The 23,725-nt window shown below is 37.8% G+C and overlaps 1 protein-coding gene across 5 annotated transcripts in view; it reads left to right on the top strand.

Annotated features, from left to right (window-relative positions):
• ush2a (Usher syndrome 2A (autosomal recessive, mild)) overlaps positions 1–23,725 on the top strand; it is a 400,820-nt gene that overhangs the window by 151,215 nt on the left and 225,880 nt on the right. For all 5 annotated transcript variants that reach the window (XM_061879051.1, XM_061879076.1, XM_061879060.1 and 2 more), the window contains exons 28-29: positions 16,269–16,375; positions 16,748–16,871. In XM_061879051.1, coding sequence (XP_061735035.1) covers positions 16,269–16,375; positions 16,748–16,871 — 231 coding nt within the window. The remainder of the gene's footprint in view (positions 1–16,268; positions 16,376–16,747; positions 16,872–23,725) is intronic.

Genomic DNA, 23,725 nt, shown 5'->3' with positions numbered 1-23,725 from the left:
GGGTCTTGCACAACAGGATAAAAAAAGCACTTATCTGAAGTAAAGGGAAGTGAATTATATTCATATAGCGCTTTTTCTCTCGTGACTCAAAGCGCTTTACAGAGTGAAACCCAATATCTAAGTTACTTTTAAACCAGTGTGGGTGACACAGGCAGGAGGTGGGTTAAGTGTCATGCTCAATAACACAACGGCAGTAACTCGGATTGCGGAAGCGGGGATCGAACCTGGAACCCTCAAGTTGCTGGCACGGCCACTCTACCAGCCGAGCTATACTGCCCAAAGGGCTAGTCTGGGCTACCTTTGCATAATACAACATAACTAAAATTTCATCGCGGCCTGCTGGATATTTTCAAACAATAAAAATTATTTCACTGGTTAGAATCTGCACTTTGAGTGACGTACTAAGTTCTCTTTCATGCAGACCCTTGTCACGTGACTGCAAACTTGACACCTCATTGGCTGGTTCTGAGACAGGATCAATTGCTTCAGTCTTAATTTACAGTAAGTGAGGCTTGCTTTTTAAGAAGGCAAAGTTTTGGACACTGAATTTTTTAGCACTGATTTTTTTATTTATCCTGAAACACTGTTTTTTTTTCAATGAAATTGTCAGCATAAATAAATGTAAAAAACATACAGTTGTCAAAATTCAAAAGCAGAAAATTCAGTTGCATAAATTCAGTGTCAAAAAACACCATCACTTTATTTTTTGATCATCAATGTTGTACAGTATTTGCAGCACAAAAACAGCACAATAGTTAAGTTAACACCCTTTATTCAACTGCCACACATTACAATAACTGTAAAATTTGATGGCCAAACCTTAAAGGGACAGTATCCCATTACCAGAACATTACCACATCTTATAAACATCCCAATATCAAGTGCTTAAGGAACACTCACAAATACTTGGCACTGTAAGTAGTAAGGTAATATCCCAAAAAATATTGTTCTAATTTCTATTAAAGGAGACCTATGATGATTGTAATATACATTTAACACACATTTTTGAGGTCCATCCATCCATCCATTTTTTACCGCTTATTCCCTTCGGGGTCGCTGGAGCTTATCTCAGCTGCAATTGGGCGGAATGCGTCGTACACCCTGGATTAGTCGCTACCTCATCACAGGGCCAATACAGATAGACAGACCACATTCACACTCACATTCACACATTAGGGCCGCGATAGTGTGACGCTTATCTGGCATTGTGGCTATGCTGTTGCGTTCTCATGTTGATGCAGGCGGAATGGACAGCAAATTAGACTGTGAGATAGAATGGAAAAAAAGGGCAGGCTTAAGTAAAGGGGATAATCAACAAGCAGGTGCGCATGAGAAACAAGAGGTAGGTGACACAAATACGTAACTATGACAACAGAACAAAACAGGAAGTGCCACCAGGAAATAAGGAAGACAAAATACTAACAGGATGTGATACAAAACAGAAAAAAAACAGAATATGCCATGATCAGAGCAGCGGATCATGACAGATAGTATGTATTGTATATGCTTTGCTGTAAATGTTGTGTGTTTTGCTCTACAGTAAAACATTTTTGTTGGAATTTTCTTTTTATTGGAAGGTTGCACACAGATCGCATTTACAGCATTCTCTCCACTTTTTATTTTTCACTTCCTGTACAATTTAAATATTTTTGTTGAAAACAACCACCAAACCAACAGGGAGCAAAATCTAAGATATATGCCGAAGCATATTTTACTAGGTTTGGATAGTGTCAATTCAAATCTGATCTAATTGGTTTTACATGTTCTGTCCACTTCACAAATATTTGGTAAAATTGATCAATTTCTACTCTGAGGCAATATTCCGTCAATGTCAACCCACTCCTCGACTGTAGGTGTCTCCATCTTCAGCCACCTTTTTGCGATAGCCTTCTTGCACACTGCAAAAAGTATATTAAGCAATTTCTGTCATTGTCATTCCAATTCTCGTTGTCAAAACCACCCAGACACATACATTTGCGATTGACACAGTAACATTTTTAACCTACTTCCTTGTGTTGTTGTTCATGTGACAACCTTTAGATTGCAAATAAAACACTGCACACTCTACCTTCACTAAAAGTATTAGCATTTATCTTTTATAAAAATGTACACTGTTAAACATATAACTTTATGACATTGGGTCTTAACCTGTGTTCGATCGAGCCCTAGGGGTTCGGTGAGTCGGCCTCAGGGGTTTGGTGGAGCCTCCGCCGCGGAGGTAAAGCCACACGCGACTCATCGTGTACATAAAAACTTCTCCCTATCGTCATATTATGGGAACGGCAACAGCAGAAGTCAAACTGATTTGCAGGCCTGTAATTTGTTGTAAGTTCATGCACTGTGTTGGTTTTGTTCTTTGAACAAGGTGATGTTCATGCACGGTTCATTTTGTGCACCAGTAAAAAATCATATAACTTTGTCTTGAATTTGAAAAAAATATATATTTTTCACGAAAGAAGGGTTCGGTGAATGCACATAGGAAACTGGAGGGGTTTGGTACCTCCAACAAGGTTAAGAACCACTGCTTTATGACAAACATTACTGTTATTTTTTTCAGTTACATATATAGATTCGCCGGTCACAACATTAGGTACATCTTGACTGCCACACAATGCCGCAACAAAAAATACTTTGAATACTTAGAAAAACTTTATTTATCTACAAGTGAAATTGTTTGACACACAGAAACTCAATAGTAAAGTGGTGGATTTTACAGTTTTTATTTTATTATATTATATCTTATTAATTTAATTTTAATAGCATTTTTCTTACCACATGCTTCACATGGTACTGTGCGTGTACCAAGATTATATGATTATTCTACTTTATCCTACGATACCTAACTTTTTTTGTGGTCCCTCAAACCAAGTGGTAATGATGCAATGGCACCGTCTTTATCGTCAGAGTTTGAAGACTAAAGGCCTGACCTACTAAAATAATTACTAGTATTAAACCATGTGCATTTTTGATAGTGCACACAAAGCTGATTTGCTAAGCTTCTGCGCAGAGGTTTGCATCTGTTAAGTGAGCAAAATCCATTAGCTTGTCTGACTGAATGAACCTGCAGAAAACAGTATATGTTGATTATCAGAACACCCACTATACTGGGCGGAGGATTTGCAAATATTATTCAGCAGACAAAGGGAGATTTATCAAGACTAAAGCTGTTCTGCTTGTACCTTTAACATCTCTGAAATGCATGTGCAAACTTGCAGTTGCGCATAAATAGTCGCCCTACATATGCCTGTCAAAATATATGGACTGTCAAAAATGAAAATATTACACATATCAGTTACACATATCAGTGATGGGCAAGTGACTTGAATATGTAGTAAAATAAGCTACAGTACAAGTTACTCTCGATTAAATGTAGCTAAACTACAGGGGAAGCTGTCCCCGGAGAATTGTAGCAAGCTACACTACAAACCACACAGCAAAAGTAGCTTGCTGCATCAAAGCTACATTTTTAACGGCATTTATATCTATGGGCCCACATGTGTAATATCAATGTTAATGTAACTTAAGATGTATACACCCAATAAGGGCCCATTACTATCAACTATCTGACATTTGGCTGGGAACAACCTACAACTAACTCGAGGGGACCCTACACCCCACTGTATGTGTTTATTTAATTTGCCTTTTCTTTGGCCCACCCTTATGATATTATTTGTTTTCTCTAACAACAGTACAAAAAAACAGCCTTCATTTATATTTTGACAGAAAAAATAACAATGACTTGTGTGTTGTTTGAGAACAGTTGTTAATTGTTATGTGCAGTAAAACTTTATAAACTCAATTCACTTTAATGTGTGTTCTTAAATTTGTGTTGGATGTCTTAGATGAAGAGAGCTGTAATTAATTTATATTACAGGGTAAACAACTAAAAACAAAGGTTTTGGGCATTGTTTTTTCTAAATACATACATTTGTCTAAAAATGGCTAATGACATTTATTTGGGTTTCTTGCACGTCATTTTCATTACTTAAGGAAAAATCTAATCAGTGGGAGAAAATGTCTCTGCCATTTATTTATTTTATTTTATTTTATTTTGAGGCATCAGCGTCACTCTGTCTCTGACTCCTTCGTCGTTATGTTACATGCCTATTAGTTTTGATGACCCGCTTTATCTTGCCTCTGATTGGTCAGTTCATAATGTTTCACCCTAACCTTAGCCAATTGTGATTAATCATACGCACACCAACCAACAATCATTGATTTTCTCTGTTTGTGAATATTTTTATTCATCCAGATCATTTTATTTTCTCCACATTTTTTGTGCCTGGATTCGCAATCCATTTTCTCTCTTTGTAGCTTGGAGATTTGAAGTAAGCTACCTAGCTACATGGATCTAAAAGTAGCTAAGCTACTGGTTAAAAAAGTATCTACGCTACCGCCAAGCTAATGGAAAATGTAGTTAAGCTATGTAGCTTAGCTGCATGTAGCTTGCTATTGCCCGTCAATGCATATCATCTATTCAGCAATATATTTTTTTCTGTAATGAGCTCTGGTACCCCCAGGACCTTGAAAGGGACAAGCGGTAGTAAATAAATGGATGGAATTTCATACCTGCTGGATGAGTTAAGGACTTACCTCCCTGGCTAATTTTAATGACGTTGTTTTTTCATATCGGAAATATATTATTGTAATATATCTCCGATATGAAAATACAACACCACAACACATCCCAGAGTGCATCGTCGGCGTGCTAAAAATAGTTTCTGTTGTTTTGATTGCAATTTTTTTATTGCAGAAAAGCTGGCGCAGATTAGAGAGGTTTGCTGCTTGTTCAACAACATTACAAAAAAAAATTCACTGGTTTGACCTTATAACATAAATGTTGAGTACATGCAAACTCCTGCACTACTTTTGGACTTGATATTAATTGTACAAGCGTCTTAGTAAATCGCCTGCAATATGCCCACTAATACACAATAGTTCACACAATTTTAGTTTGCATACGCTGTTAAACGTGTGGTATATGGTTCTTAGTAAATCAAGCCTGTGGCAAATGATCTAACGTTTTACTAGACCAAGTTGACAAAATAGTACCGTGTAAAATGTTGTAGACAAATAAACACAAGTATTTTATTTTTTTTATAGACATCAGAGATGGCGGTAAGGCATATCAATATAAAAGAATCTCATGAGAGATAGCAGCATGGTGGGACAAGGGTTGGTGCATGCATGTGCCTCACAAAATGAAGGTCCTGAGTAGTCCTGATTTCAATCCCAGGCTCAGGATATTTTTGTGTGGAGTTTGCATGTTCTCCCCGTGAATGCATGGGTTCCCTCCGGGTACTCCGGCTTCCTCCCACTTCCAAAGACATGCACCTGGGGATAGGTTGATTGGCAACACTAAATGGTCCCTAGTGTGTCAATGTGAGTGTGAATGTTGTCTGTCTATCTGTGTTGGCCATGTGATGAGGTGGCGACTTATCCTCGGTGTAAGCCGCCTTCCGCCCAAATGCAGCTGAGATAGGCTCCAGCACCCCCCGCACACCCTAAAGGGACAAGCAGTAGGAAATGGATGGATGAATGGACATGAGAGAATGCAGGTAACAGTCTTGGCTTAGCAGAGAGGGAGAAGGGTGACCGACGACATGTACGAGGGTGCCCACATAAGTTTGTCTGTCAATCTGTGATGTCTCAAGTGGCCCACTGTTAAAAAATAAAACCCCAAAAACTGCAAAATGCAGAATTCAAAAACATCCAAAACGCCCAAATGCATTAACCTTATGATTTGACGCTTTAGCATTTTTGACCACGAGTATAAAAATTGTAACAATATTTATAAGACAGATATCATCATCATATGTCCCTTTAACTAAAGCAAGAATTAACGTATATTTAAAGTGATAAATACATTTGTCATAACTAACAAACTTTAGACAGCAATTAGGATGGAAAAGTAACAATTTATTATTGTTGTTGTTTACATGAATTGTGTATTATGTAGGGCTGTCAATGATAATGCGTTAACGCATATGATACAATAAAAAAATAATAATATCTAATTGACATAAAGGAATGATGATCAAAGTGTTTGTTTGGACCGGTGGAAGGCAGCGCGCATTGCACGGGCTGTGACCACGTCGCACACCAGTGGGATGGTAGTCAGAGCGATGTGCTCTGCGCCCTTCATAACAAACTCAGACGTAACTTTAGATGAAACTGACGGAATTAGTATTTAGTATTGCATCGACAAACCTTATAATTGGTGCACATCAAGTTTAAAATAGCATCTTAAAGCAAATGTGAGGATGACATTGCTCGCATGAATGCTACACGGACAGGAAACAGAGGACAACAAACTATGCTGGCTGAGTTTATTAGCATTTTCGACAGGATAAAGTAAACAATTCATTTTCTAAATGGACAGCCACCACACATAGGACATTAACATCCGTGATGACCAAGTGTTCCAAGATGTTATTAATGTCGGCAACTAACGTCGTACGAACTAGATGAAGTTTGTACAGAAAAGAGATCGCCGCTGTCATCTGAAAAAGTAAGCAAGCCTGTTTGAGAAACCAAGGGTTTGTAAATAGGCAGCCCAGCAGAAAAGACAGACCATAACAAGGGAATTCAGGCACGTTCTTTATTGACAACTGTTATGTCTCGTCAACACATTGGCTTCTAGTCAAGACACTTTTTTTACACACACATTTTTGGCTTCGCAGTAATAGCGTAACACATCACATCCCGCCCAAAATCGTCAACAAAATTAAAAATGGCTTACATTTGTTTAAACAACTGATTAAACTAAGGAAGAATAAATGCAGATGTAAATAGTGCACTATGTAACTGTTTATGAATGTCTTTATTACACTACCTATTAATAGACTGTACATCTCTACCTAATTGTATATTGCAGAGACTTTCAAAATGTGCACTGAGTTCTTACTATACTTATTGTCACCAAGTTTAAAACATTAGAAAACAACATTCCTGTATGACATTCTGACTACCAAATTACATTTGTATCCAAATATTAGGGTATTTTCCTCAAAATGTTTTATATATGCAACCATATAACAACCTGTCATTAATTATGATTAATCACAGTTCAAGAGTGGGATTAATTTGATTAAAAATAATCACTTGACAGCCCTAATATTACCTAAAACTAATGTTTGTCTAACGCAAGCTGAGGACACACAGGCTTTCTTTGTGATAAACAGCAATATGACACATACAGTACCTATGCTTTTACATAGTACTGTACATGTATAGTATTTGTTTTAATTGCCATTATGTTGTTTGTGTATTTTGCCTTTTCCTGAAATCCATCCACCTGTCAGTTGATTCTTGGAAAAATAGAACATGACAGCAAAAAAACATGAATCATTATCCACGCCTGATCCTTCCGCATACTTTTCCATCTGTTCATCTTATGAATGCTATTCTCACTGCTCATTTTACTTTTTTTTTTGTTTTGTTTATGGTTTTAGGTGCACAGACAATGGATGGTCGATAGAGAAAAAACAGCTTTTCATCTATAAATACTTGCTCAGGGTTTTCATCTTTTGAACATAGTCTTTAACAGCTACATCTGTCGACATAGCAACTGTTTTCATTGCGTTCAATTCTCAAAAAGTCCTTCCCGTTTTTACGGTGATGAATGATCCCCTATATTGTAATTGGTAGACTTTTTAAATGTATTTTTAATGGCTACATCTGTTGACAAAGCCACAATGTTTGTTTTAAGTGATTCCAAAGACTTCTCTTGACTGTAATACAGTACAATACAATATGGCTTATTGTACCCAGTTGACTTTTTGAATGTATTTTTAACAGCCACATCTGTTGCCACCGTTGTTTTTTTCCAACGCCAAAGATGTCCCTTGTTTCAACTCTAAGAAATGATAGCGACATATGTGTTTGGCAGGATTTTTATTTTAATCTCAAAACAATTTGCATATCGTTTGTTTTGACTGTTGTTTTACTTTTGTCTAGGTAGTTTAAAACACCAATAATCACCAGAAATTTCAGGTGTGACAGAGTAGGCTATTTTTTAGTATTCAATATGAAACAAAATCAAAATGTTATACCTAAATATGGAGGTTCATTTGTGTCTATATTACCAAAGCTTTTATTTAACACTGACCCTTCGGCATTTTAATTTTGTGAACTGAATTTTTTTTTACATCAAATTATGCTGACAATTTCATTGAATACACATTTGTGAGCGAACTGTGTGTTTAAAAATGCATTGTGTTAAAATAGTGTTTTTAAGTTGAGTTTATAATAATTCACTGCTGAAATTTAATATGCCTCTTTGTCTCCTTTGCAAGACCCACACTACGTGACTGCAAACTTGACGAGACAAAAATGATTGTTTCAGTCTTAATTTTCCGAAAGTGTGTCTTGAGTTTTGAATTTTCAAACAGTGAATTTTTATAAACTGAATTTTAGAAAACTGTATTTTCACAAATTACATTTTTAAAAATGTTTTTTTTTTTTTCAAACATTTTATTTATTTAAATTAGCATGATTTGATGTAAAAACTTTATTTCACAAAATTCAAACGCAAAAAAAAATTCAGTTACAGAAGTTCAGTGTAAAACAAATAGCTTTGGAAATACAAGCACAAATTAACCTCCATACAATAATTTCTTAAAGCAAGATTCTGGAACCTTTTTGGCTAAGAGAGCCATGAACTCAAATATTTTAAAATATATTTCCTTGAGAGCCATATGATATTGTTTAACACAGAATACTACTAGACGTGTGCATTTTTAAGACAAACAAGTTCAGAGTTTAATAAGTAAAAATGTATTTCTATAATAACATTATACTGAAACCAACCAATAATTAATCAAATACTTGTTACTTTTAATGCAACGTGTGTCAAAGTGCAGCTTTACATTTGAGTCTTTAATTTAGGAAATGTTAATAATTGCATATTAGACACACCACAGAATCTGCTCTCTCCACGAAGGAAAATTCCCCTGTCCATTTGTCCTTAAATGTACAATATTCGTCACCTTTTTTTCTTTTTGCCATCTTTTTTCAAAATGGTTTTATCCCCATAACCTATCAAGCTGAATATTTGATTAAAATGCAGTGCTTTTACTTTTTGACCTCACAACATGAGTAGCTGTGACTGGCTCATGCCTTACACGTAGCTGGAGCCCAACCCTGGCCTGAACTCAAGTGGTAGAAAATGGATGGATGAATTAAAATGCATGAGAATGTTTCAAAACACTAAGATTGATCTGCAAGCCAGATGCAGTCATAAAAAGAGCCACAGGTTTCCTACTCTTTCCTACTACCCAGTTAAACTCCTTACAAAAATATTCACACTCACAATTTTTATAAAAGGTTCATATTAACAGTTATAAAATATGTATTAGTTTGTTAAACTAAGTATTTGTTAGCCTACCACACAGCTATAATTATTTTCCCCACAAACCATTTATGTAAGAAGTTCGGTATATAAGATAAAACACGGGTATTCTTTTAAGACCAAAATGCCTCATGAAATGTTTTCAAGCCTGTTAACCAACAAACTACTGGAACCGTCTGACCCCCGTGCCTGCCATCAAGAGTTTTTACTAAGCTATGTTTCAATCAAATACTTTTTCCCCTCAATCGAACATAAATTAAAGGCCTAGTGAAACCCACTACTACCGACCACGCAGTCTGATAGTTTATATATCAATGATGAAATATTAACATCGCAACACATGCCAATACAGCCTTTTTAGTTTACTGAATTGCAATTTTAAATTTCCCGGGAGTTTCTTGTTGAAAACGTCGCGGAATGATGACGCGTTTGCGTGACGTCACGGACTGTTAGGAAATATTAGCGCTGCGCACACACACAGCTGAAAGTTGTCTGCTTTAACCGCAAAATTACACAGTATTTTGGACATCTGTGTTGCTGAATCTTTTGCAATTTGTTCAATTAATAATGGAGAAGTCAATGTAGAAAGATGGAGTTAGGAAGCCTTTAGCCACACAAACACATGGGGATTCCTTTTTTAAAATTCCCGGGGATGAAGCTTTCCTATGGATCAGAGCGGTCAAGCGAACATGGATCCCGACCAAATGTCAACCAGCAGTTTTCGGTGTGAAAATTGTGGTAAAAAGTCGCCACTTACCGGAGATCAGCTGAGCTTGTGCCGTCCATACAGCTGCCGTCGACTTCCATCAGACACTGGCCTCAAGACACCCGTGGACACACACTTCCAACTATCAGGTACTATTTAACTCACTAAAACACTAGCAACACAATAGAAAGATAAGGGATTTCCCAGAATTATCCTAGTAAATGTGTCTAAAAACATCTGAAGCCATCCCAATGCATCCATCCATCCATCCATTTTCTACCGCTTATTCCCTTTTGGGGTCGCGGGGGGCGCTGGCGCCTATCTCAGCTACAATCGGGCGGAAGGCAGGGTACACCCTGGACAAGTCGCCATCTCAATGCAATCGCTTTTTTTTTTACTTTATTTTTTTTTTCTAGTCCATCGCTATCAATATCCTCAAACACAAATCTTTCATCCTCGCTCAAACTAATAGGGAAATTGTTGTTTTCTGGGTCCGAATAGCTCTTTTTGTTGGAGGCTCCCATTAACAATGTGAGGAGCCCTCAACGGGTGACGTCATCGTCTGCGACTTCCGGTAAAGGCAGGGCTTTCCTTTAGCGACTAAAAGTTGCGAATTTATCGTCGATGTTCTCTACTAAATCCTTTCAGCAAAAATATGGCAATATCGCGAAATGATCAGGTATGACACATAGATTGGACCTGTTATCCCCGTTTAAATAAGAAAATCTAATTTCATTAGGCCTTTAACCTATACAATATTTAATTTTTTTTTTCAGGATCTTTTTTGTTCCTACCTTACATAAAAATTCCCGGACTGCTCATATAGTCATAGCACGGCGTCAAATACTTACTTAGTTCACTTCGAAACCTAGATCATTTGTCCAAAATTCCTCTGAACTGGGTTCAAGTAATACTTTGTAACATGATAAAAGTGTATGTAGAACTAGCACAAACCACATTAAGTGGTACATTAAGTGGTAGGCCCAGTAAGGTGCACTTGAGTGTGTTACTGATGCGCTAATAAATCTAGCATACATACGAGTGGGCCATTAGAGCACTGCTACCATCTGTTGTAAGTGAGCAGGCAGCATCTGCAAAAGCAGCGGAGCTACACAGAAGCACATGACCAAACATTAGTGTGCACGCCGAGAACAGATGCAAACTGTCCATATGTGTTGAAGCATTGGCAATTGTTTCCATGTGCGCGTCTCTCCGGAAAGTTATCGATCACGACATAAAGTGAGTGGCTAATCAGGGGCTGATGGTGATGTTTTATGTATTTTACATCCATAAAGGCTTGTTCTACAAGACTTACATACACACACACACAGGGACTTGCACGTGTACACACTCACACTCGGCGAGTCGGGCCACTCAACAGAACAGGGACATTATTGATTTACGCATAATTGGCCTAAGACCCTTCTTGAGGGGAGAAATATGCATGGAAAGAAATGGCCATGTCAATAAGTTCTGCGCTTGTGTGCGTGGTGTAACTGTACACTTAAGAGCCTGTTAGGACATGTCAGGTTCTGCAAAAACAGAAAACTCCAATGTGCTCTTTGGCTCGCAGGAACCGCTGCGTGATTTACTTGCTTCATTACAATCTCGGCAGGTAAAATTAACCTTTCTGCTGCACTGTTAACCTTTTGAGTGTATGGATGTGTGTTTAAGCACACACCAATAACTGGTGACTGGACTTGCCATTGTATGAAACACACTTGAGTGAATTAACAGTCACTACACCTGACACGTAGCTGCTCAGGAAAACATAATTTCAGATTGAAAAATCACAATATTCAAATTTGTTAAACATTTTGGGTACGTAATAGTTTGTTTCATTGACACATACAGCTTATTATATTTTATTAAATCCAAAACATGAAATGTGTATATGCTGTGGAGTTCGAACATGCTGTAGACAATGTTCTTAATGTCACCATAGCTCAATTTCAATAGACTAATAAGCTATTGATTGGCAGTAATTTATGGTTTGATGTGCCAAGATGAGACGTCGTCCACTCCCCTTTTAAGAGCTCTATTAGAAGTCACACTGATGATAGTTGCATGTGTCATTGACAGCTAATTTACTTCCACCGAAAACCATTTGGACCATTAGAGTGAGACGCAGGCACGCGTGCGCGCGCACGCACACACACACACACGCACACAAACACACACAAAGAAACACAATAACGACACTTACAGTATTGCACACACATCAGTACACTATTCCGTCACTATATTATGTATGTTCTCCCCTCTATTTTTATATGTATCATCATTAACCAGTCTTGGTTTAATATATTTACAATAAATACTGTATTGAAGCTATGGTAGCAGTAGCAACCAATGTTTTTCAAAGGCATATTTTATTTACCGTCAAAAGTGAGGGAAATTAATTAAACTGACATTCAATTTAAAAAAAAGTGGTATTAGCCAAAGTTCAATGTCAGAAAATACTCCGTTGTAGGGGGGAAAAAAAGACAACATATTAATGACACCTTAAACTGCAATACAAGTCCTTCAATATAACTTCAATACCTACCTTAATACATAATTAAACATGTACACTATTTATACACAGAACAATTGCACTTATAATGATGATGTATCAATACATAAATGTATCTCTGTATTTCATTACACAGTCCCTTACAAGAGTACACATCTCAAAACTCACTGCTAAACTCCTCACTCTTGGTCTGACACCAACTCTTTGACTGGGTCCTGAACTTTCTCACAAACCGGCCCCAGTCAGTCAGAATCGGCAACCAGACATCAGGCACAAAGGTTCTAAGCATAGGGACCCCCCAAGGCTGCATGCTGAGCCCCCTACTGTACACCTTCTTCACACACGACTGTGTGACCTCCCAAAACAATACCAGTATCATCAAGTTTGCAGATGATTGCCACCTTTCCCAACTTCTTTGTCACGTGTTGCTGGCATCAAATTCTAAAGTTAATGATTATTTGCAAAAAAAAAAAAAAAAAAAAGTTTATCAGTTTTAACATCAAATATGTTGCCTTTGTAGCATAGTCAACTGAATATGGGTTGAAAATGGTTTGCAAGTCATTGTATTCCGTTTATATTTACATCCAACACAATTTCTCAACTCCTATGGAAACGTGGTTTGTACATAAACATAGCTAGCTAAAGGATATCACCACATGGGCTCATGAACACTTCATAAAACCACTGTCAGTAACTACAGTTGGTCGCTACATCTGTAAGTGCAAGTTAAAACTCTACTATGCAAAGCGAAATCTATTTATTAACAACACCAATGAACGCCGCTGGCTTCGCTGGGCCCGATCTCATCTGAGATGTACTTATGCAAAGTGGAAAAGTGTTCTGTGGGCTGACGAGTCCACATTTCAAATTATATTTGGAAACTGTGGACGTGGTGTCCTCCGGAACAAAGAAGAAACTAACCATCCGGAATGTTATAGGCGCAAAGTTCAAAATCCAGCATCTGTGATGGTATGGGGGTGTATTAGTGCCCAAGGCATGGGTAACTTACACATCTGTGAAGGCACCATTATTGCTGAATGGTCCATACAGGTTTTGGAGCAACATATGTTGTCATCCAAGCAACGTTATCATGAATGCCGCTGCTTATTTCAGCAAAACAATGCCAAGCCACGTGTTACAACAGCATGGTTTCGTAGTAAAAGAATGCAGGTACTTTCCTGGCCTGCCTGCAGTCCAGACATGTCTCCCATCGAAAATGTGTGGCGCATTATGAAGCGTGAAATATGACAACAAGACCCCGGATTGTTGAACAACTTAAGATGTACAGTACAGCAAGCAAGAATGGTAAAGAATTCCACTTTCAAAGCTTCAACAATTAGTTTCCTCAGTTCCCAAACGTTTATTGAGTGTTGTTAAAAGAATATGTGATGTAACACAGTGGTGAACATGCCCTTTCCCAACTACTTTGGCACGTGTTGCAGCCATGAAATTCTAAGTTAATTATTTGCAAAAAAAAAAAAGTTTATGAGTTTGATCATCAAATATGTTGTCTTTGTATTGCATTCAATTGATTATGGGTTAAAAAAGATTTTCAAATCATTGTATTCCGTTTATATTTACGTCTAACACAATTTCCCAACTCATATGGAAACGGGGTTTGTAACTCCACAGTCTCATAATGAACCGAAAATATTTTTCCGTTAGCCTAATTTTGTCTAACTTGATGTCTATTTTGCTGAATTTCCCCCAGGGATCAATAAAGTACTTTCTATTCTATTATATTTTATAAATCCAATTCATTAATGCTAACAACGTTAGCAATCCGAATGTACCTTTTTTGTGATCTGTAAAGTTCAACTAGCAAATACTGAATCAAAATGTGTAGTTTCCTCTACCTTCTGTTCTACTAGCCATTCTCTTGTCATACAAGAATGTAGGTTATAGTTTGATTTAGCATGCTGATTGAGTGTTCATTTATTCATCTAGCCTATTTTTATTAATTTGTCCATCAGTAAAATACTTTTAAAGACTACTTCAATTGTTTATCTGACTATTTAAATTTGTGTGGCATTGCATTTGTGTTTTACAAGAATAAATAAATACAAAAATAATAATACCAAGTACACCATCTGATGTGTGGAGACATTTCACCCCAACCAATGTAGGCGGAAAGGCTGTGTACATTTGCAAATACTGTGCAAAGAGCTATGTCAAAAATGCCACAAAGATGCAGCAGCACATAAACCCAATAATATATAATTATTGTAATTCCCCATTAATTCCCATGGACGGTGTCCAACTTTGAATAATAAAAAAATGGTCAATATTTCCAAACTTCCTGAGCTTAACTTCCCGTGTTATTTTTCCAGAAATTTACCGAAAACTTTCCACCTCTTTGCAACCCTGCACAAAACATAGGAGGGTTTTGAAGGTTACAACAGTGACTTCCATTAATCGCATTTTCCGAGTATTTTTTATCATCTTTACAATCCTAATTAAAAAAAGACAAGTGTTCTTGTCGCTCACAATGATTGAGAACAATAGGCAAAAAAATAAAAAAGTGCAGTTCCCCTTTGAAACAATTCAACACACCAACTATAATGTAAATGCCGCTGGCCTTATAAGTGAATACACCCTAGAGGTGCAGGGTTACGACATCCCCAAGGTTTGGTATGTATCTTGGTACTAAGGTCATACTTTGGTACGGACTTTGGCACATTAAAGGAATAAAATGCCAAGACATAAAACTGCTTAAAGTTATATAATATAATAACTACAAACTACTGGCAGCTCTTTTCCCAAAAAATGCATTTCTCAAAAGAAAAATATTTACCAATCAGTCAATTTATATTTATTTGGAACATGTTAAATTTCACAAGCACACATCTTTCTGAAATGTCCAAAAAGAGTAGGAAGCAGAGCTAATCTGGTCCCACCTCTGTGCCAGAAGTAGTATATTAAAGAGAAAAGAAAAAAACAACAATAGGGTTTAAGAATATACAAGAGCTGTTGCATACAGAACAATTGACAGGTTCACTGGCCACATTAATTCATTTTGTGCAGTAAAGATGGAAAAAGAGAGGTCAATATAAGCTTTGCTTTATTGATTACACGGCAAATTACTGTACAATATGATAATATTGCCCATAAATAATTAGTATATTTTAGATTTTGTTGAGGGCCAATAAAAATAAAAGCTGCAACCACTTTGAACAACCCTGGTATACGCGTTTCTTTTTAGTTCCCCATCTCTACTGAACAATGGCCGAGCACACAGCTTTCGTCTTCCACTTTTTTGTCTTACGTATTTCCTTGGAACGTGACGTGATCCCAAACAGAAGACTTAACAACGGAAGAGAGTGTCCACCTTCTATCATACCTTTAGCCATGACTCCTATTAGCCTAAGGCTCGGCTGTGGGGTGTGCTGCATTTGTTTACTGAGGAGAAGATCTAGCTGTCACCCGCACACTTTTTGTACCTCACTATGTTGTCAATACGCGCATGAACGCATAAACACACACGCGTACAATTTATCAAGGCTGGCAGAGTTATGAAGTTTACTTCCATTTATTGTTCTATTAATTGACTTATCCAATATCGGCCCAGGTTTTCATTAAATATATCTGCCAAATGTGAAGGTGGTCTACTGATGTAAGTTAGGTTCCTGTATATATCAATTTGATGTATTTTTCAAATTTCTCTGTTTTTATTTTCTTATGTTTCCTCTCATCAGCTCCAACAGGACTGTCGCTACCTCGACTCTACCCAGTCAATGACACAACAATTCAGATAGACTGGGATGTCCCAGCTCAACTAAATGGACCACACCCTCTGTACCAGGTATGTCAAAGATTTAGAAATGTCTGTTTTTGCAAGTGTCAAAATAAGGTTGCATTTTTGTTGATATTGTGCATGGCCAGAAGGTCAAAATATTAGTTTTTCATCTCCTGTATTAACATCCAAGGAAAGGCTTGAAGTAATTTCAATCCATCAAGCACAAACATCCACTTAAAGTCAAGCATGTAATGTTTCGAATGGTCATCAACGGTTAAGGTCACAGGGCCCTCTTAAAACCTTCTCTCGTTCATACCGCAATGATTAATGAACTTATTATGACAAGTTTTTAAGATAATGTCTGTTAGAAAAAAGTTTTATTCTGTACCTGTAGTTGACATTTTAGTGTAGTTGTAGTCATTCTTGTTTTTTTCCCAGTTGGAGAGGACAGACATCTCTCTTTCTGACCCCAAAAGTCCTTTCGTCAGGGGGATAAGGTTCACTGGGAATAGCCATTACCAGTTTCCAAATGACACCCTGCCTGTTAACACTGACTTCACTGGTAAGAAAGGATATTCATGTTCCGCATGCCATCACATGTTGGATTTAGTGTTGTTATTTTGTTTCTCTCTAATCACTCTACATTATCTCAGTCTTCTCGTAACAATCCTGTTGGAATGACTTCTGCAGTCAACTTAAAGGACAATTATGTTTCTGTTTACCAGCATCATTAGGGGGTTGAGCTGCTCAGCCAAACATGTTCTGCTTCATCTGAGAACATCAGCCAGTCTGACGCTCATAATTAATGACTGCTGATACTCATCAGCCGGATTTGCGCGGCAAAAGCTCTTCTGCTGCGCCACTTGAAACTCGTTCACTGTCCTCATAAGCGCATCAGAAGTTTGCTCTTTGTTATGTATGTACAGGAAACACATTCATTAAATTTCTCTATTGCTTGTTCTCATTAGGGTTTTAGGTTAGTTGCAGCCAATCCCAGCTGACTTTTAGGTGAGAGTCAGGGCGCACCCTGGAATGGTCACATATAGAGTAGACCAGGGGTGGGCATTACGTCGATCGCGATCGACTGGTCGATCTGGGAGGGTGTGTCAGTCGATCTCAAGCCAGGCATTAAAAAATATACATAAAAATGAGCAATCATCAATCATACCAAGACTTCACTTTCTTCAGTTGTTTGACATTCTCGGCACCCGAGGATCTTGTGAGATGACGCTGGCTGCTGCGAGCTCATATTTAAGAAAAAAATCACTAACAGGGCGGACGCAGAGAAACACATTTTATTTCTAGAGACTCTGTACCTACTGTCAAAACTCTAAAGACCGACTGCACAGTTCCTGTCTTCACCATAAAAGACCTGTTTCATCCTGCCTGTGCTAACAAAATAAGAGTCTCAGAAAGCTAGCGTGCACAAGCTAGCAAGCTACGGAGTTTGATGCCTATGTATTTCTCCCCCGCCCTCAGCGACCGCTTTCTCACTTGATTGCCCACCCACACACTCACTGACGTCACTCACCTGCTGCCAGACATTAAAGGGCCACACACATATGCTACTCTCATAACAAAGTGTTTGAAAACGAGTATGCAAGTTGGACAAATGAGATGCCAAATCCAACCACTTTCATGTGGTATTGGACAGAAAGGAGGACTTTTTTTTCCCTCCATTTGAAAATGCGGACGTTATCAGCACCACTGTCTAATTCCAATCAATGCAAGTCATCAGAATCAAATACACCAACTTATATTCTTGTCTTCATGAAAGAAAGGAATCTATGTGTGTTAAACGTGCTTGTATTATCATTAAACACCATTAACTTGTTAACAAAAATGTCTTTTTCATAAATAAATAAATATAAATTATAAATAGGAATGAGGTAGATCTCCTCGACTTGGTCAATTGAAAAGTAGCTCACCTGCAGAAAAAGTGTGAGCGCCCCTGGAATAGACAAACCAATCACATCTAGGGACAATATAGAGTTGAATAACTAATTACCTAACATGCATGTTTTTAACAGACTACATTTTGTTTAGCTATACCTTGCTATGGCTGGTGCCTGATGGAACTGTGCAGGAAACCTGAATAGTACGTCAGGTATTTTGATAGCTTTCACCTCTTTTTACTTTGAAATCAGCAAATTAAAAAAAAAGTGTGTTGCTTTGTTCCAAGCCTAATTATATTGTTCATTTGTGAACAATCAATCTCGCTCCAGATATGTTACAGTAGCTGGCTTGTCGTTTGCTTATCTATTTCTGCCGACCACTACATAAAGACTTGTCGCAGATCAACATATGTTGTTTGATCACAAAGAAAACATGATAATTTTTTTTTAACCAAGCCTCTTTTGATATGCTTCACTCTCCTTCATAAAAAGTAACAGATCAGCCAGTCACGTGCAGACCGGATCTATTGTGGACCATCAATGTGTCAGCAGTCCTCAAACCATCACCCTCTTACAACCATCAATACTAATAGCATCGTCTACAGACAATTATTCCCATCGAAGCGCACGGAACAGCGAACAAATCAAAGCCAAATTGGATTATGAATGTAATACAGTGTAATGCCCCCTCGAGAGTCAATTGATCACTGAGGGAAGAGTCGTCAATCGTTGATGCCTTGCGGAAATCGAGGAACTCTGTGTAATGTCAAATGTCAGATTTTGTTTCCCAGTATGTAGGCTTTTTATTTGTCCCATTAAGGGTTCATCTATAGGCAGGGTCAACATATTTTTTTGTCAACTCTTAGTCAAAATATAAACTGTTTACTGTACAAAAAGCCATATACTGCCTATGAGATATTTTATGGCCTACCAAATGATTTTCTCCAAGTAGGTTATTTGTCATATGTTATTGTGATTCGAGTGCATTTTTGAATTGTGATTAACGATGCTTCTTAATCCTGAATGAATGTGAGGTACTTTAGGTCAGCATCTACCTCACTGAATCTTACTTTAGCTAAAACAGGATTATAAGTATATGCAATTAGTGCACTGTTATGAATACCCGCTAAGTGCTTGTTTCCATAAATGCATGCAAGTCTATTCATCTTTTCTAGGATGCACCTATACATAAAAGACCCATGATGAGACTTCCTACTTCTAGTTTAATCACTGTGGAAATATGTGCGTAAAGACTGGAATACATTACACTGAGCGAAATAATGGATTTAAATGGACACCGACTCTAAAACAGATTATGTAGTCCTCCCTCCTCATTTGTATTTCTTCCATATGTGAGTCTCAATGGGGCTGATAATGCATCCCCATAAAGTATATCAGATCATTTTTTTAGATTTAATTTAATGAAAAATAATGAAACATCCTAAACGCAGGTTAAAGAAAATAAATCGAATGTTAAAACAAATATACTTGGGTCATTTTCATTCATGTTTAATACAGTACAGCGCCACAGCACCACTGGAGTAACTGAGCAGGAAAAAAGGGAAATGTTAAATGATACAAATTATTTTCCCTAATTAATATGATTGATTGCCAGGCATTGATGTTGAGAGGAGAGGGGGGACAAAATGTGTGAAAGGAAAGTTTGCACGGACATCATTAGTTTTTTACCCATTTAAAGATTAATCAGAAGAGGCTGGGCTCTTTAATTCTGTCATTTGTATATTTAATGGGCTGCAGCAGAATCTATGGGCGTAATTAGCTAGCTGCCGCGCTCTCATTAATACGCCAAGCTCTGATTAATGCCAACAGAGAGCTAACATGACTGGAGTTATTCAGGTTATGTTGGCTAGATGATTACACACAACCTCCTCCCTTTACTGAGACAAAGAGAGAAAACACATTTAACAACACTGGAAACAATACTGGCAAAAACAAAACTCCTCTTTTTAGATGATTTTGCTGAATATTGCTGTTTTAGATATCTAATGTTTTCTATAATAAAGTATTTTTCTGAGATGCAGATGTTTAGGTCATGATTTAATACAATTGTGAATGCATAGGTTAGGGCGCAACCAAATTAAACTGCCAAATGGCTCAGGTGTAGAAATTTGATGACACAATGAAAAGTAGAACTGGTTGGTTTTCTCATAATTCTATCCGTCTGGTTAGTTATGAAAATAGTAATCAAACTCCATTGCGGACCAAACTAACCAGTCCAGCATACCCCTTAGTACAGCTGTGATTAAAAAGCTTCAAATTTAAAATGTTTTACTTGTTTGAATTAATACGGCACCACTACTCCAGGTACAAAACCAGGGGTGTCCAAATTACAGCCTGCGGGCCAAGTCCCGCCAGCCCCCTCAGTATGACCCACGAGATGTCATGAGTTCATAGCATTGCACCACAGAGTGCTTTCAAATTAATCGTAAATACAAGTAGGTATTTCAATTATACATATTTGCTGCCATCTTGTGGATACTGTGATCACATCAATGACCCTTGAAAGTACTTTGAAATATTAGCAAAGCATTTACCTATATGACACAGTCCATACAACCTTTCCTAGTCATGGTGTAATAAAAAATCCAACCAACATAAATGTCACCACACATAACACAATCTGTTCTTTAAACATTTTGTATATTACAAAAAAAGTCCAAACACCAAAAAAAAAATCTAAATTACACCCATTTAAATCCATTATAGTGTACGGAGGGAAACATGTAAAACACTCCGTCCACACGTATCCATGTTTGACGCATTTTAGCCGCTTGATATTTCTGATTGATTACAAAACTTTGAGAGGGTCGTCACAAAATTTAACAAGGTAGGAGTAAAACTTTCATATACTATTAACATCCAATTATATTAAATACATATTCAATATATTATGATACATCCATCATATTAATATAATATGTACACACATACATATATAGGTCGGGCAAATTTTTTTAGCCCAATGTGGCGCCCAAGTCAAAAAGTTCAGACACCCCTGTACTAAACCATGAAAACTGCTCACCTACTTACTGTACCATGCCTTAGATTCATGTGTGTGGTTGACAGATCATCTGATAGCAGTGAGTCCATCTTTTTTTAACGTATGAAGAATAACTATTTGTTTGGGACTTCCCACCATTTTCCACTTTGTACCGCAGGCTGATAGACTGCCCATATTATTATTGGCATTACCAAACAATTATTGCGCTCATTGTTGCAGTCCAAGCAACAAACCTTTATGCTTACATTCTTGGTCCAGCTGCTGACCGCTTGGATATTTGACAGTAGACTGCAGGTATTAAAGCACCTTTAAACACAGTACTTAAGATACTTTTCCTTCAAGTGTCCGAGCATAAGAGTTGCACTGCTGTGATAAGTCTTTTCCAATTAGCCCAATCCCTGTCGACAATGCTTTAGCTGAGGTGTGTGTGTTTGTCTCTGTTCTGCGGGGACTCCTGTCATGATGCGTGCTCAGGTCGGTTTGTTGATGGCTCCAAAGTGGTTGTCAGCGTGAAGTAGCACAAGTCCTAGGGGGGAATTCCAACGAAGTAATGCTGAGCACGAGCAGAGTGTCACTTAGCTGCTGTACATTTGGAACAAACACCTTCCTGACTACGTGTTGACAGTCAGTCCTCTATAGCTTGCCGAGACAGCCTCAAATATGCATCACTTTTTAAGCAATATTATAGAATATTGTTATGGCTAATATTGGGCTGTGCAATTATTGAAAAATAATTGCACGGCCAACTTGGGTGGGGTAGCCTGGTGTAGACCGCGCCGTGCTCTCCGGGGATGGGGGGTGGGATCGTGGGGGCCCGGGTGTTGGTGGGGCAGGGGCGATCTTATTGACCGGTTGCGGGGAGTCTCTGGGTCCCCCTGGGCGGTGCGTCCCGCCTTTCTGCCCATGTGGGGGGTTGTGTCTCGCTGGCTTGGGGTCTGGCCGTCCGCTGCTTCTCTTGTGCCCTGTCCTCTGTCGGGCGCATCTGTCTGCGGCCTGCTGCTGGCTCTTCCGGGCGGAACGGTGGGCCAGGCTCTGGGGTTCCCGTCGCTGGGCGGCCTGGCTGCGTGGGGCCGGTGGTCCCTGGTTCCCTTGGCGCCACACCTGCTGTTTGGGTTGGGCGCCCATGCACACTGGGAGTCAAATATATTGTACATAAACACACACATATAATCACACACACCATGATTCATACATACAAACATACATACTGTACATAGGTACCTACGCTCTCACATACATACACAAATACAGTACATACCTACATACTCCAAGTTCGTCCATCTACACGCACATTCACGGTTCTAACATACACATACTGTACATATACATTCACTGTACAAACATGCATATACACATACTGTACATATACATTTACTGTACAAACATTCATATACACATTCTGTAGATATACAAGTACATATACATACATACACTGATGCACATAATCACGTTTCATCAAACATATATTAACGTTGTTGCCCTAGGGGAAACTGGGTAACACATGGCATACTGACAAAGCTTAACCTATTGTTACTATAACAATCTATAAGATTAATATAGTTTGCCTGTCTCTCTTCCCCTCCATCTTTCGGTATTCCTTTTTTTTTTTTCCTCTAGTTATCATTATGTTTACCTATTGTTGCATTTGAACAACTGTATTGTTGATAATAGAGGTAAACTATTGGTATCAATAGCGCTTTTTTCTATTGGTATTTGTATTGTGCCAGTTGTAGTGTAAAAATGCTCATTGTCATTTCTATATTATTATTTATTTCGCTAAGTGCTTCTTTGCTATCACTTTTACGATCATATTTGTACATATCTTATGTGCTGGTGTTGTTCTATTGTTGTTGTTGTGTTTGCTGTGGTTGTTTTTGTCTCTCTGTCTAATCCCCCTCTTATCCCCACAATTTCCCCCTCCGTCTTCCTTTTTTTCTCTTTCCATCCCCTCCTGCTCCGGCCCGGCTGCACCAAATGATGATATAAATAAATTTAATAAATTCAAATTCAAATAAGGCAACAAGAGAAGTATCCTCCACTTCTATTTTGTAAAGTATATCTGAACAGCCGGTTTGGGCATCTACATCAACTATATGATTTGCCTGAGAAGCCGGACAGGACAATAAAATAAAAAATAATAAAAAAATAATAAAAACCAACATTTAGAGCTACTAACCGATGTAAATCTTATTTTAATTTTTCTCAAGTACAAACCCCGTTTCCATATGAGTTGGGAAATTGTGTTAGATGTAAATATAAACGGAATGCAATGATTAGCAAATCCTTTTCAACCCATATTCAATTGAATGCACTACAAAGACAACATATTTGATGTTCAAACTCATAGACTTTATTTTCTTTTGCAGATAATAATTAACTTAAAATTTCATGGCTGCAACATGTGCCAAAGTAGTTGGGAAAGGGCATGTTCACCACTGTGTTACATCAACTTTTCTTTTAAAAACACTCAATAAATGTTTGGGAACTAAGGAAACTAAT

The sequence above is a fragment of the Nerophis ophidion genome, linkage group LG02 (assembly GCF_033978795.1).
Source record: "Nerophis ophidion isolate RoL-2023_Sa linkage group LG02, RoL_Noph_v1.0, whole genome shotgun sequence".
Classification (NCBI taxonomy): domain Eukaryota; kingdom Metazoa; phylum Chordata; class Actinopteri; order Syngnathiformes; family Syngnathidae; genus Nerophis; species Nerophis ophidion.
This window is presented reverse-complemented; position numbering and strand designations above follow the sequence as displayed.